At 44.7% G+C, this 12,432-nt stretch overlaps 1 protein-coding gene and 1 pseudogene across 1 annotated transcript; both read left to right on the top strand.

Annotated features, from left to right (window-relative positions):
- Positions 1–3,043: 3,043 nt before the first annotated feature.
- LOC136463370 (uncharacterized) lies at positions 3,044–6,143 on the top strand. The gene is made up of 3 exons (XM_066462374.1): positions 3,044–4,488; positions 4,572–4,631; positions 6,002–6,143. The coding sequence occupies exons 1-3, from the start codon at positions 3,083–3,085 to the stop codon at positions 6,141–6,143; spliced, it is 1,608 nt and encodes a 535-aa protein (XP_066318471.1). The 5' UTR covers positions 3,044–3,082.
- Positions 6,144–8,364: 2,221 nt separating this feature from the next.
- On the top strand, positions 8,365–11,293 carry LOC136465614 (uncharacterized; annotated as a pseudogene).
- Positions 11,294–12,432: the final 1,139 nt, after the last annotated feature.

Genomic DNA, 12,432 nt, shown 5'->3' with positions numbered 1-12,432 from the left:
CATAGGCTTGATTTTAATGATGCCCCCAAAGAAACCTTCCTAACAACTTCATAGTCATCCTGCTCAATGATCAAAGAGAGATGACAAACATGAGGACTTATTGTAAGTACTAAATTGACAAGAAAGTTTACTGCATGAGAACATCTGCAGTATGATACAGAAACTGGGGAGAACTAATTGTCACTGAACTGAAACAGAAAGCTTAACATACACAAGTTTAATTAACATGCAGTATAATACAATTAGATTCCAACTGCATGAAAGAAGCAGAAGAAAATAAACTTGAATTTGCCTAGGCAGATTTCTTAGGATAAATTCATAGGGAGCATGATGACCGGCCTCATAAAAATTGCAAGAATAATGAGGAGCTCTGTACAGAGCTGAAGGTCCTAATCCAAACAAAGATATCCAAACAAAGATTGCTGAGTTAGATAATCCTCCTTGCACACTTGAAGTTAGTATGAGGATACTGCTGATGGGAAACATCTATGTAGCAGCAGTGGAACTCAACCCAAAAAATTCAGTGATGCACCAGAGATGCTAAGCTCGGACACTGAACTTTTCTTGGAGACACTTCAAAAGCCAAATTCACATATTTTGGAGAGCGTCCAAATTCACAACATCGTATTCATGTTATAGATCTACATATACGATGATTTAGTGAACCAGAAAATAGGCATCAAGATATTAGGCTAAAACATGTTACTTCAATGTTCTAAGTTAGATTTGGAACGGGAGCACCAATTATCCATCTACAGACGCCTAATTCTGCAATAATCAAATCAAACCACGACATATACAAGTACTAATTTGCCACAACTACACATCCAGATCTGAGTGGGAGAGTGGATAGAGCAGCCGGTGGTGTGGGTTTGAGTGCTCACCGGAAGGTGCTGCCCCTTCACGTCCATGCGGGCTATAGTCAGAGCACCATCGTTGGCCCCTCCGCACTGGGGTTAGGGCACCGCGTCCGGCCTCCTTCGTGCCTCCAGTACTCGAGAAAAGCTCGAGAAACGCACGTTGTCGTACTGATTTGACGATTTGAAATAGGGAAAATTGGTTCGGCAGCATCGAAAGGTTGCGACCGCCGTAAAATACCACTGAAAGAGTTTGTCCCCGTAAAATAGCACTGAAAGTTATCACCGTTAACTTCAAATAGCACTTCATCAGGTTTTACAGTCAGGAGCGTTAATTTGACCTAAACTCCAAAGGGAAAATGACATTTGTGCCCTTGCCTTATCCCCATCCCTGTCCTCAGACCTCAGCTGCGCCGCGCACGCCTGGTTCTGCCTGTCTGTCTTGCCGCGCCGCGCTCGGTTCTACTGGGAGCGCCGCCTCCGCCCGTCCGCCAGCCGCCTGGGAGCTCCGAAGGCCTCCTACGCCTGCCACCGCGGCTTCCTCGCCGCCTGCGCCATCCGCCACGGGCCGCTCGTCGTGCGGAGGCCGCATCGTCCGCCGCGGGCTGGTACTCGCGCGGAGGCCGCGCCGCCTCCGCCCATCCGTCGGTCGCCTGGGAGCTCGGAGGGCCTCCTACGTCGGCTGTCGTGGCTTCCTCTTTGCGCGCAGGCCGCTCCCCATGTGGAGGCCACGCTGCCTGCGCCGTCCACCACCTCCTCCTCCTCGACTGCGTGTTGCGCCGGCCGTGACTCCTCCTCCAGTGCGCATGCGGTGGAACAATGCATCGATCTGAGATCCCCGACGGGTAAGAATGAAACCATAGATATCTAGTTCATGGTTCGTAATACAACTTAAATTAGTTACGAAGTCCGATTTGTGTGGTATGAGGATGGTCACCGATGAGAAAGGGTATCTGGAAGCAGTGCTAATTTTTTTTTTGCACTACTACTATTTCAGGATCGATCCAAACAATGCATGTCGAGTAGTGATTGATGTTTCTTCCTACTCAACTGTTGAGGATGGTCGATCTGTGTACAAAAAGGGTAGATGCTTGGACTGGTGGGTGGATACAGAAGAGTACTCCATCATTGATATGGAGAATTATGTGTTCAAGCACTTTAGTTGGGCTAGTTATCAGGAGGCAAACTTTTGGTTTGTGGGTGAGAATAATCTAACAATTTGCCTTGGTACGAACCAAGAGCTTTTAACTTTGCTGCGAGCCTAAAAAATGGTGGAGTTTATCATGACCGTAGATAGATGTGAGCATGTTGATACGGCTTTGATTGAGAATGAAAGAGAAGTGATAGATGAAGAGAATGACTTACAACTTCAGGTCACAGAAAAATTCAATGAGATGCATGTGAGTGCAGAATTGGATGGTCTAGAATGGGCCATGGAACCTCAACTTGGTGTTACAGCTGTTGGTCCTTCTAGAGTAGAAGAGGAGGAGGAAGGTGACCAATATATGGAGCCGGGTGTTGACCATGAGGGAGATGATCCAGTTGGAGTTGATGAAGAGTGGAGGTATTTCAGGAAGGTACCTGAAGTAGGAAGCAATGAGAAAGTGCAGCAAGAAAAGAAGAAAATAGAGAGCAGCAAGAATGTAACTGAAGCTACAGATCCTGAGGCGGTGCCAAGTAATGAAGCCACCATGATGCAAGATGCTCCATATGTTGCATTCACTACATATGACAGAGACAACCCTGATATAAAGGAAGGTTCGACATTTACTGACAAAAAGGCCTTCGTACTGATGATTAAGCAATATGCCATAAAAAGGGAGTTTCAAACATTTGTAGAGCATAGTGATAAATCAAAATATAGGGCAAGATGTGCAGATTCAGAGTGTGGATGGAAAGTTCATGCAAAGAAACTTGGTTGCCCCACTTTCATGGTATACTAATTGTTGTTTTCATGTTCTACCCATAATTTTTAGAATGTACAGAATGTATTATTTTTCATGTTCTCTCCATATTTAAACACTAAATTCAGATCCCATATCTTCTATTATTTTCAGGTTGTGTCAATAGGTTCTAGCCATACCTGTGCTAGCACCAGCCAAGTGAGGGGTAAGGAGGCTAGCAAAGCCTAGATTGCTGACAGAGCAACAGAGATACTCAAGTCTACTCCAGACCTGGGAGCAAAGAAATTGCAAGTTGAGCTTGAAAGATAGTTTCCGATCAAAATGTCATATAATAAGGTGTGGGAAGGAAGGCAACTTGCACTAAAAGGCCTACATGGCACTTGGGGCGAAAGTTTTAGAATGTTGTGGAGTTTCAAAGCCAAGTTAGAAGGTACATGTCCTGGAAGCATAGTAGAGATTGATTGCAAGAAGAACAAAAAGGATGGTCAAGTCTATTTCTGTAGGATGTTTGTGGCCATCAAAGCATGTGTGAATGGATTTCTTGCTGGTTGCAGGCCATACCTAGGGGTTGATTCTACTCACCTCACAGGTAAATATAATGGACAGCTAGCTGCAGCAACAACAATTGATGGACATAATTGGATGTACCCGGTGGCATATGGAATTTTTTACAAGGAGACAAAAGCTAATTGGACATGGTTTCTGAAGCAATTGAAGAGAGCAATTGGAACTCCACATGGACTCACAATACACACAGATGCTTGCAAAGGCTTAGAGATAGCGGTCCACGACATCTTCCAAGGTGATGTTGAGCATAGAGAGTGTTTTAGGCACCTCATGCAGAATTTTAGAAAGCACTTCGATGGAGATGTGCTAAAGTACATGTGGCCTTGTGCTTGGGCATGTACTCCTAGGAGGCATCACTGGCTTTGGGACAAAATTGGAGAGAATTGTCCAGCAGCGATTCCTTACTTGCAAGCAGAGCACAAACAACTTTGGTCTCGAGCTAAGTTCTCAAGGGAATGCAAGGTTGATTATGTGAATAACAACATATCAGAGTCCTTCAACAACTGGATTAAAGAGACCAAAGGGTTTCCTGTGGATGTCCTCGTGGACACAATTAGGGGTATGATCATGGAAAAGATAGCTATGAGGCAGCATATAGCTAACAAACTTGAAGGGTCCATTCTCCCTAGTGTTATAAATGAGCTAAAAATGAAGAGTAGAAACTTGAAGTACACAATTAAGGGGAGTGGTGGTCTCAAGGCTGAGGTATCTAGATTGACTAAGGACAACTATCCTTGGAGGCATGATGTGGATCTTGAAAGCAAGACATGTTCATGTGGGCAGTGGCATATTTCCGGTAAACCTTGCACACATGTTATTGCCTTTATAGGTTCCTTGAGACAAATAAAACTTGATGATTATGTGCATGACTACTACTCAGTTCATCGTTTCAAGGCTACTTATCAGTTTGAGGTGAACCCAATGGTTGGCAAGTCACAGTGGCCTATTGTTGATCCCAGGTTTCAAATGTTGCCTCCAAAGCTTGAAAGGTCCACGGGTAGGCCAAGAGTGAAAAGGCTGAAGAGTAAGGGTGAGCCAGGAAAAAGGGGTCCTTACCAATGCAAAAGATGCTTCAACTTTAGGCACATTGAGAAGGGTTGTCGTGAGCCCCCTACTGAACTTGGTGTTGAATTACCACAACCAATACCTACTAAATCTAGGTCAATTAATTTTATGCTCCTATCACTTAGTACAATACCAATTCCTTCTGAGTATAATTGTTGATTACCTTGCTATTATGTAGGAAAAGGAAAGAAAAACCAAGTACTTCAAACTGCAAGAATGCTTCCAAAAAGTCCAAGAAGAATGCTACAGGAACCTCTACTTCGTCTGAGCCCCCTACTGAACTTGTTGCACTTAGGTAAGTTGAACCTCTACTTCTTCAAACTTGCAGTAGGATACAAGTTTTAGTTCATGTGGTTGCTTAGGAAAATATGCCATGCTGCAGAGTATATCACTGATATTATTAGAAAAATGATAGTACCACCTGTACAAATTTTCCATGCTATTCAGTGTTCATGTGTAATTGAGTACTAAACAACATGCTATAGCTGTAGTTGAAAGGTTCCATGCATACAGTATAGCTAGCCCTTTGTGATGCTTTTACTAATAAGACTAATCAAGCTTCTGAGATGATTAGAACACATATGGGAAAGGATTTCTGCAATTGAGTTATTGATTCATTTCTGCTGATGCATATGAGAATCTGTTACTTCATTGACAGATCAAGCAAGGATCATGTTAGTGACTAACCTGCTATCTTGCATGGCAATGTGCAGTACACTACAGAAACACATGCCCTTAGTTTTGCTCTGATCCTCGAGGCTCTGATCTGTCGACACGTGCACATTTTTCAGAGTTCTTACCTGGAGAAACAGAGTTGCACACCAACTAGAAATAATGATTAACACATGCTACCAGTCCTTAATGAAACCAACCTAGTGCAGGTGCTTCAGATAAAATATTTCAGACATTCACTAAACGTGCTTAAAGTAGCCTATTAGAAGAAAGTCGTGTTCCCCACCCAAATACCTCACTGTATGTTCTGCAGGTTGAAGCCAACTAGATTCCTGTTAGTGTCCAGACCACAATTATTTGTGACTAGTAGTAACAGTTCCACAAAGCACTAGCATTCTAGAGTATATATATATATATATATATATATATATATATATGTTGGTTATAAACTAGACTATCACTGGAAGATGTCATGGGCAGTCTGTTGGTTACAGGCCGGCCAGCCAGGGCAGTAGTATGGCAGGTCAGATCTGATCTGACATACTGTCGTCCGGGACCATAAGCCCAGCTGACTGCCCATGATAGAAGATGTACCATAGAATCGATTTCTTTTTTTCCCACATGCAAAATGATTTGATTACATTGTTGTTCTGTAGTAAAATAAAGGGAGGATGTGGTACTTCAAAATGCAAGAATGCTTCCAAAAAGTCCAAGAAGAATGCTACAGGAACCTCTACTTCTTCTGAGCCCCCTACTAAACTTGCTGTTGAACCTAGGTAAGTTGAACTTCAAGTTTCATGTTCTAGCTGAATTACCCTACATGCAAAATGACTTGATTACATTGCTATTTTATAGGAAAAGAAAGGGAGGAGGTGGTACTTCAAAGAATGATACAGGAATAACCTCTACTTCTTTAGTCACTCAATCACCTGGTACAGCTACAGCTAGCCCCTCTACTTCCTTAGCCATCCAAGCACCAGTTAGTCCAGGACCAACAACAAGAAGGATGGCAGCTTCTGTTTCTACACCAACAAGACCACCAGGCACACCAGTGAGTCTAGGGCCAATAATAAGATGAAAGGCAGCACAACTGGATACATCACCAGGAGGCATTGCTAGGAGGGTCATCATAAACTAGGCTAGTGTGATCCTGAATCATTTTATTGAACTGTTGCTGTATGAAAAAGTCATGTACTGAACCTATTTTGGGCATGTGTTGTTCTGCATGTGTTGGACCAGACCAGTATGGTTCCTGTACTGTGAACCTATTTGGCCATGTGCTTGCAAGATGTGTTGGTCAATATTAGTCCATGTGTTGAACCAAAATATTTTTCATGTGCTTAGTTAATATTTAGTGCATATGGTGACTTGCATGTGTTAAAATGATGTCAGTTCATGCCCTGTACTTTATTCTTATGTTTTTAGAGCTCCTGTACTGGTTTGGGGCTTGATTTTTATGTTTTTAGAGCTTACCGGTTTAGGGGTACAGACCTAACGCTCAAATCTAACAGAATGGTGCTTTCAGTTCGCGTGTGCACCTTTCAGTGATATTTTACAGGACCGATGTCTTTCAATGGTATTTTACGGAAGTCGCGAACTTTCGATGCTACAGAACCAATTTTCCCTTTGAAATAAGCTGAAGGGGAAGAAAGAAGCTGCCATACCTCATGCAGGGCGGAGTCAGCATGTGAGATCCAGCGTTGTGTGGTTGAGCGGATTTGGCTCAGGGGCGGCGTGCATGAGCAGATCTGGCTCCTAAGGCAAGATGGGTCGTGGGGCTCCGCTGCTCCAGCAAATGGACGAGGTGTAGGTGGCCACGCCATCATGGAGGGAGTTGGAGCACCCAGCGGCCGACGCGGCGGCGCCGGTGGCTCGTTGCTTGTGCGACCTGCACGCGGGCGTAGGCAGGTGGCGCTCAGGCTTGCACGCAAGCTGAGGGGCACGGGCATCGGTTGGGGTCAGGAGCAGCCACGTAGGGTCGCCCGACCGGGAGTGGCGCCGCCAAGCCACGGAGGGCCAGAACCGGGAGCGCCGCCGCTACCTGCTATCGCCTATCGAGTCGATTTGGGGCTTTTTACATATTTACCATTATTACGATCGCCACTTACAGGAATCACACTCTTAGAATGACACTTACAAATTTAGCCATTTTAGTTAGCACTCCTTTCATTTTTACCACTTTCGCCTATGTGGCATGCCAGCTCATGCTGACACGCTTGCACCGGCACGGGAAATGACCCCGCTGCCCCCGGTCATCTTTCAATTAGACACGTCGTTGCCCTCTCTCTTTTCCCCCTCCCCATTTCGTTCGCCGCCGCCTCCTTCCTCTGCCCGCCCGCCGCCCCCATCCTGCTCATCTCCACCGCCACGGCCACCACGGACGACAACCTTGGTGTTCTTCGGCACATCCATCATCGACAGATCGAAGGTACGTGCCCTACTTCGTAGTGTGGTAGAGAGCCCGCGCCGAGTAGGGTTAGGGATTAGGTTAATGTTCGCTGATTTCGTCTTGCTCTGCTATTTTCTTCATAGGCGATTGATGTAGTACGTCTCCATCTGATCCGTGTCGCAATGGCCACTGGTGATTGCCCTCCTTGGTAAGCACTTTACCACAGTAGGTGTGTAGTACTTAGTCTGTACTTGCTCATGTTTTTCCATGTCTATGATGATGCCAGGATCGATCCTGGCAGTGCATTTAGGCTAGTTGTTAAGGTTGGTCCATATGTTGCTGATGAATATGGTCCAGTGGTCATGGTAGAGCAGCAGCATGACATCTGGTTTGATAGGAACGATCAGTACTCTCTTGCTAAATTCCATGATGATTTATCAACAAAGACTATCTGGGGGCCTTCTCAAACACTTGCAGTCTGGGTTGTAGACCAAGAGACTGGCTCTGAGTGGAAGCTTAGGAGGGATGAACATGTGCAGCAAATGATTAAGGACCACTGGGATGAGAGGGTGGCTTTTCTTACAGTTGATGTTGTCAAGAAATGTGTGTGTAATGACAATGCTAGTTTAGCTGCTTCTAGAGCTAGATGTGTCTCTGGTGTGACTAATGAACATAGTGCAGAGCCTAATGATGTTGAAGGCTGTGGTGATACTTGTAGCACCCCACCCCCCATGATGAACAACCTATAGTAGTAGTTGATTGGAGCATTATAACCATTCAAGAGAACCCTAAAGATGATGGTACTGCTACACAGCTTGTTGATGAGGATCAGATATATGAGGCTATGGGATTCAAGGAAGCTGAGGCAAGAGAGGAAGAACATGGTACATAAGAGGTGCCAATTCCAGCTATGTCAGCACAGATGCATGAAGACATGAATGCAGCAGCTATTGATGTTGATGACATTGCTCATGAAGAGCCACTGTATGAATGGGACAAAGACAATCCTGATATGAGTGTAGGCACTGTGTATCCCAGCATGGAGGAGCTTAGGCTAGCAATTAAACAATATGCTATAAAAAGGGAGTTTGAGCTTGTTACTGAGCATTCAGACACAGAAAGATACAGGGTCTGCTGTGGTGCTCTAGGCTGCCCATGGAAACTTAGAGCCAGAACCCAACATGATGGCAGTGTCAGGGTACATTTTCTGATTTTATACACATGTTTGTTGTAGTTTTTGTTTGCATTGCATCTTCTCCATTGAACTGGTGGTTTGAAGCCTTTCAATTATACTTATGTATGGCTTTTTTTGTATATGCAGATTCAAATAAATAAACAAGATCATAAGTGTGCATCTACACAAAGGGTTGAAGCTAACACTATGGCCTCAATAAAATGGGTGGCAGAGAGAGCAGTTCAATTCTTAAAGAAGAAGTCATCAATGGGGGCTACAGAGATGAAAAAGGAGTTGAAATTCAAATATGGTATTGACATCCCCTACCAGACAGTGTACAATGGTACTAGGAGAGCATCTGAAAAGCTTTTTGGTAAGTGGAATGATTCTTTTGATTGGTTGTATAGGATAAAGGCTGAGATAGAACTGAGATCACCTGGTAGTGTGGTAGAGATAGACACTATCACAGATGATGAAGGCAAAGTTAGGTTTAGCAGATTCTTCTGTGCATTCAAAGCAAGTATAGATGGTTTTTTGAATGGCTGTAGGCCTTATATCAGTGTAGACTCCACTGCTCTGAATGGGTCCTAGAATGGCCACATGCCAGCAGCCTTAGCTCTAGATGGCCATAACTGGTTGTTTCCTTTAGCATTTGGCTTCTTTGACTCTGAGACAAAAGACAATTGGGTTTGGTTTATGGAACAACTTAGGAAAGCAATTGGACCCATGGAGCACTTAGCAATCTGCATAGATGCATGCAAGGGTTTGGAGTCAGCTGTAAAAAGTGTGTTTCCAGATGCAGAGTGGAGAAAATGTTTTAGGCATTTGATGGAGAATATGAAGAAGTACTACACAGGTGATGTGTATGGCAAGAATATGTGGCCTGCAGCTAGAGCATATTCCCCACATAAGTTCAAGCACTTCTTTAACAAAGTGTTGGTGGCTAGTCCAGAGGTGCAAAAATGGCTTGATGAGCACCATCCATTTCTTTGGGCAAGAAGCAAGTTCTCTGCTGATATCAAGTGTGACTACATAAACAACAATCTAGCAGAATCTTGGAATGCTTGGATCAAAGAGCACAAAGACCTGCCTATGCACTGCATGGTAGATGCCATTAGAGAGCAGATAATGATCTTGTTTGCCAAAAGAAGGAAGATTTCTATAGCATTGCCTCCTGGTATATTGCCTGCTGTCATCTATCAGCTCAATGCTACCTCTAGGGGACTAGGTCACATGCATGTTTCCAAAGGTCACCCTACTGAAGCTGAGGTCACTGAGGTGTACAAAGATGAAGAAGTTAGAAGGCATGTTGTGTACTTACCTCAGAAAATTTGCACTTGTAGGCAGTGGCAACTAACTGGTAAACCATGTCCACATGCACTGATAGTTATCACCAGCATGAGGAACCCTGACATGGGATCCTTTGTGGACAACTATTATTCTGTGGCCAAGTTTCAAGCAGCATATGCAGGTATAATTCCAAGCATCACTGATAGGAATCAATGACCTGAGGTGGCCAAGGGGTACAAAGTCCACCCTCCACTACAGAAAAAGAAAGAGCCTGGAAGATTGAGGAAAAATAGGATGAAACCAACAAGGGAGATAGGAAGCAAAGCAACTAGGCAAGTCAGGTGCCCAAACTGTAAAGAGTATGGTCACAAGGCTAGTAGCTGGAAGTGTCCCCACACTGGAACAAAGAAAAGGTGCCTTCTAACTGTGATTTACTTGTTTTTGTTTTTTTGTAAATGATAACCACTGACCCTACACTTTGTAGGAAGAGAGCAAGTAAGAAGAAACCAGCCAAGGTTGGGAGGAAGAAGGCCAAGACATCTGGTGGTGATGAAGCACTAACTCCAAGAACAAGAGCAGCATTGGCAAGAGAAGCATTAGCAAAAGCTAAGAGGGAGGCCCTGGAAGCACAAATGAAGGCAGAAGCAGCAAGGGAACTAGCAGAAGCAGCAGCAAGGGAGGAAATGGAAGCTACAAGAAATGAATTTGCAGCAGCAAGGGAAGAAGAAGGAGGCCTAGAACTAATGGCTTTGGAAGCTGTTCTACCAGAAACACCAATTAGAAGGTACTCATTTCATCTTCTTTAAGATGGTTAATTGAAACTATGCTGGTAACTAAATATGTTTTTCCTATAGTAGGGCACTGTTTGCACAAGATGAAGTCCAACCTGAGCCTGTGAAAAAAATTACACCAAGGAGGAAGCAGTTAGCAACTAAAGTGAAGAAAACTCCACCACCTAAGAAGAATGGAGAGAAGGACAAGGGGAAGGGCAAGGCCAAGGCCAAGTCACCATGGATGGTCTTTTATGCAATGATCTGGAACTTTTGTGTTCAATGGCATGTAATTTATGTTATGTACTTAAATGGGCACAGAAACAGTAAGCATGGTGCCCTTATTTTGGTAGTGAAGAACATCTCAGTTATGTGATGGCAAACTAGCCCCTATTTGAATGTCAAGAACATCTTATTTATGTAATGTAATGGCAAACAATTAGCCCCTATTTCAATGTCAGCTTGCAGTTGCTCTTTTTCATTACAAGTTGGTTGTAACTGCTCATTCACTGAAAACAACTCCAACTGCTCATTCATTTGAAACTGAGAATGCACAATTCCAACTGCTCATTCATTCAAGCATACTGGACAACCAATTTCATTGAAATAAAAGGGTTCATTGTCATACAAAGTCACTACATCAGGTCATCATAGATTTGAAAACTACTCCAAACACAAGAACCACAAGACAAACAATGACATAGTTCATTTTTGACATCATCTTCTCAAGCTTCTTCTCCAGTGCCTCAGTCTTCAGGTCCTTCAAGCCCTCCACCCCCAGATGGGCGCCTTCACTGTGCTCTTCTCCTCCCTCCTCCACCAGTTCCTCAATCTCCTCGCAGCAGATCCTGATGATCTTCTTGTCGACCAATTCATCGAAATAAGCCTTCTGGAACCTATAGAAGCTACAGAGCTGCGGATTGTGCAAAAAAAAAGAAATAAATAAGACAAGCTAGGGCTAGAATGAAGGAAAAAGGAATATCACCAAAACTCACCGCGTTTCTAGGGCATTTGAAGAAGCTGCGGCCCTTGTTTCGAGTGTCCTGCACCACGCGAAGCTCAATCACACGAGCGAACTTGCAATCGGGACAGACAATCAAGGGGAGCCCTGTTTCCGTACCAACCGGATAGGCCACAAACCTAGCGACCGTGGAACTCAGCCTCCTCGCCGGCCTACTCGAGCTGGATGACTCCGCCCTATGCGACATGGTTGCCGTCCGTGGTGGCCGTGGCGGTGGAGACGAGCAGGATGGGGGCGGCGGGCGGGCAGAGGAAGGAGGCGGCGGCGAACGAAATGGGGAGGGGGAAAAGGGAGAGGGCAACGGCGCGTCTAATTGAAAGATGGCTGGGGGCAGCGGGGTCATTTCCCGTGCCGGTGCCAGCATGTCAGCACGAGCTGGCGTGCCACATAGGCGAAAGTGGTAAAAATGAAAGGAGCGCGAACTAAAACGGCTAAATTTGTAAACGTCATTCTAAGAGTGCGATTCCTGTAAGTGGCGATCGTAATAATGATAAATATGTAAAAAGCCCGTCGATTTGGAGTGAGGACCGGCTACCGTGTGCCCACAGAGGGAGATGGGAGGGTGGCCGCATTTGAGAAGAGGAGGGAAATTTTCAGAGCCGATCTAGGTTTTCATCTCTACCATCAATTTGATTCATCCAACGGTGGAGATAGAGATGAGGTTACTGGGCCTTGGACCTTTGGGTTGAACAGAAGCCGCCTCTACGTACCAGTCGTCCCTAC

Source organism: Miscanthus floridulus, chromosome 7 (genome assembly GCF_019320115.1).
Source record: "Miscanthus floridulus cultivar M001 chromosome 7, ASM1932011v1, whole genome shotgun sequence".
Lineage (NCBI taxonomy): Eukaryota > Viridiplantae > Streptophyta > Magnoliopsida > Poales > Poaceae > Miscanthus > Miscanthus floridulus.
This window is presented reverse-complemented; position numbering and strand designations above follow the sequence as displayed.

Bases quoted from the DNA above. Each gene is read 5' to 3' on its own strand.
- LOC136463370 (XM_066462374.1), top strand. From the start codon at position 3,083: ATGTCATATAATAAGGTGTGGGAAGGAAGGCAACTTGCACTAAAAGGC. The intron at 4,489-4,571 runs GTCAATTAATTT...GCTATTATGTAG, and splicing joins CCAATACCTACTAAATCTAG to GAAAAGGAAAGAAAAACCAA. The intron at 4,632-6,001 runs GAATGCTACAGG...ATCACCTGGTAC, and splicing joins GCTTCCAAAAAGTCCAAGAA to AGCTACAGCTAGCCCCTCTA.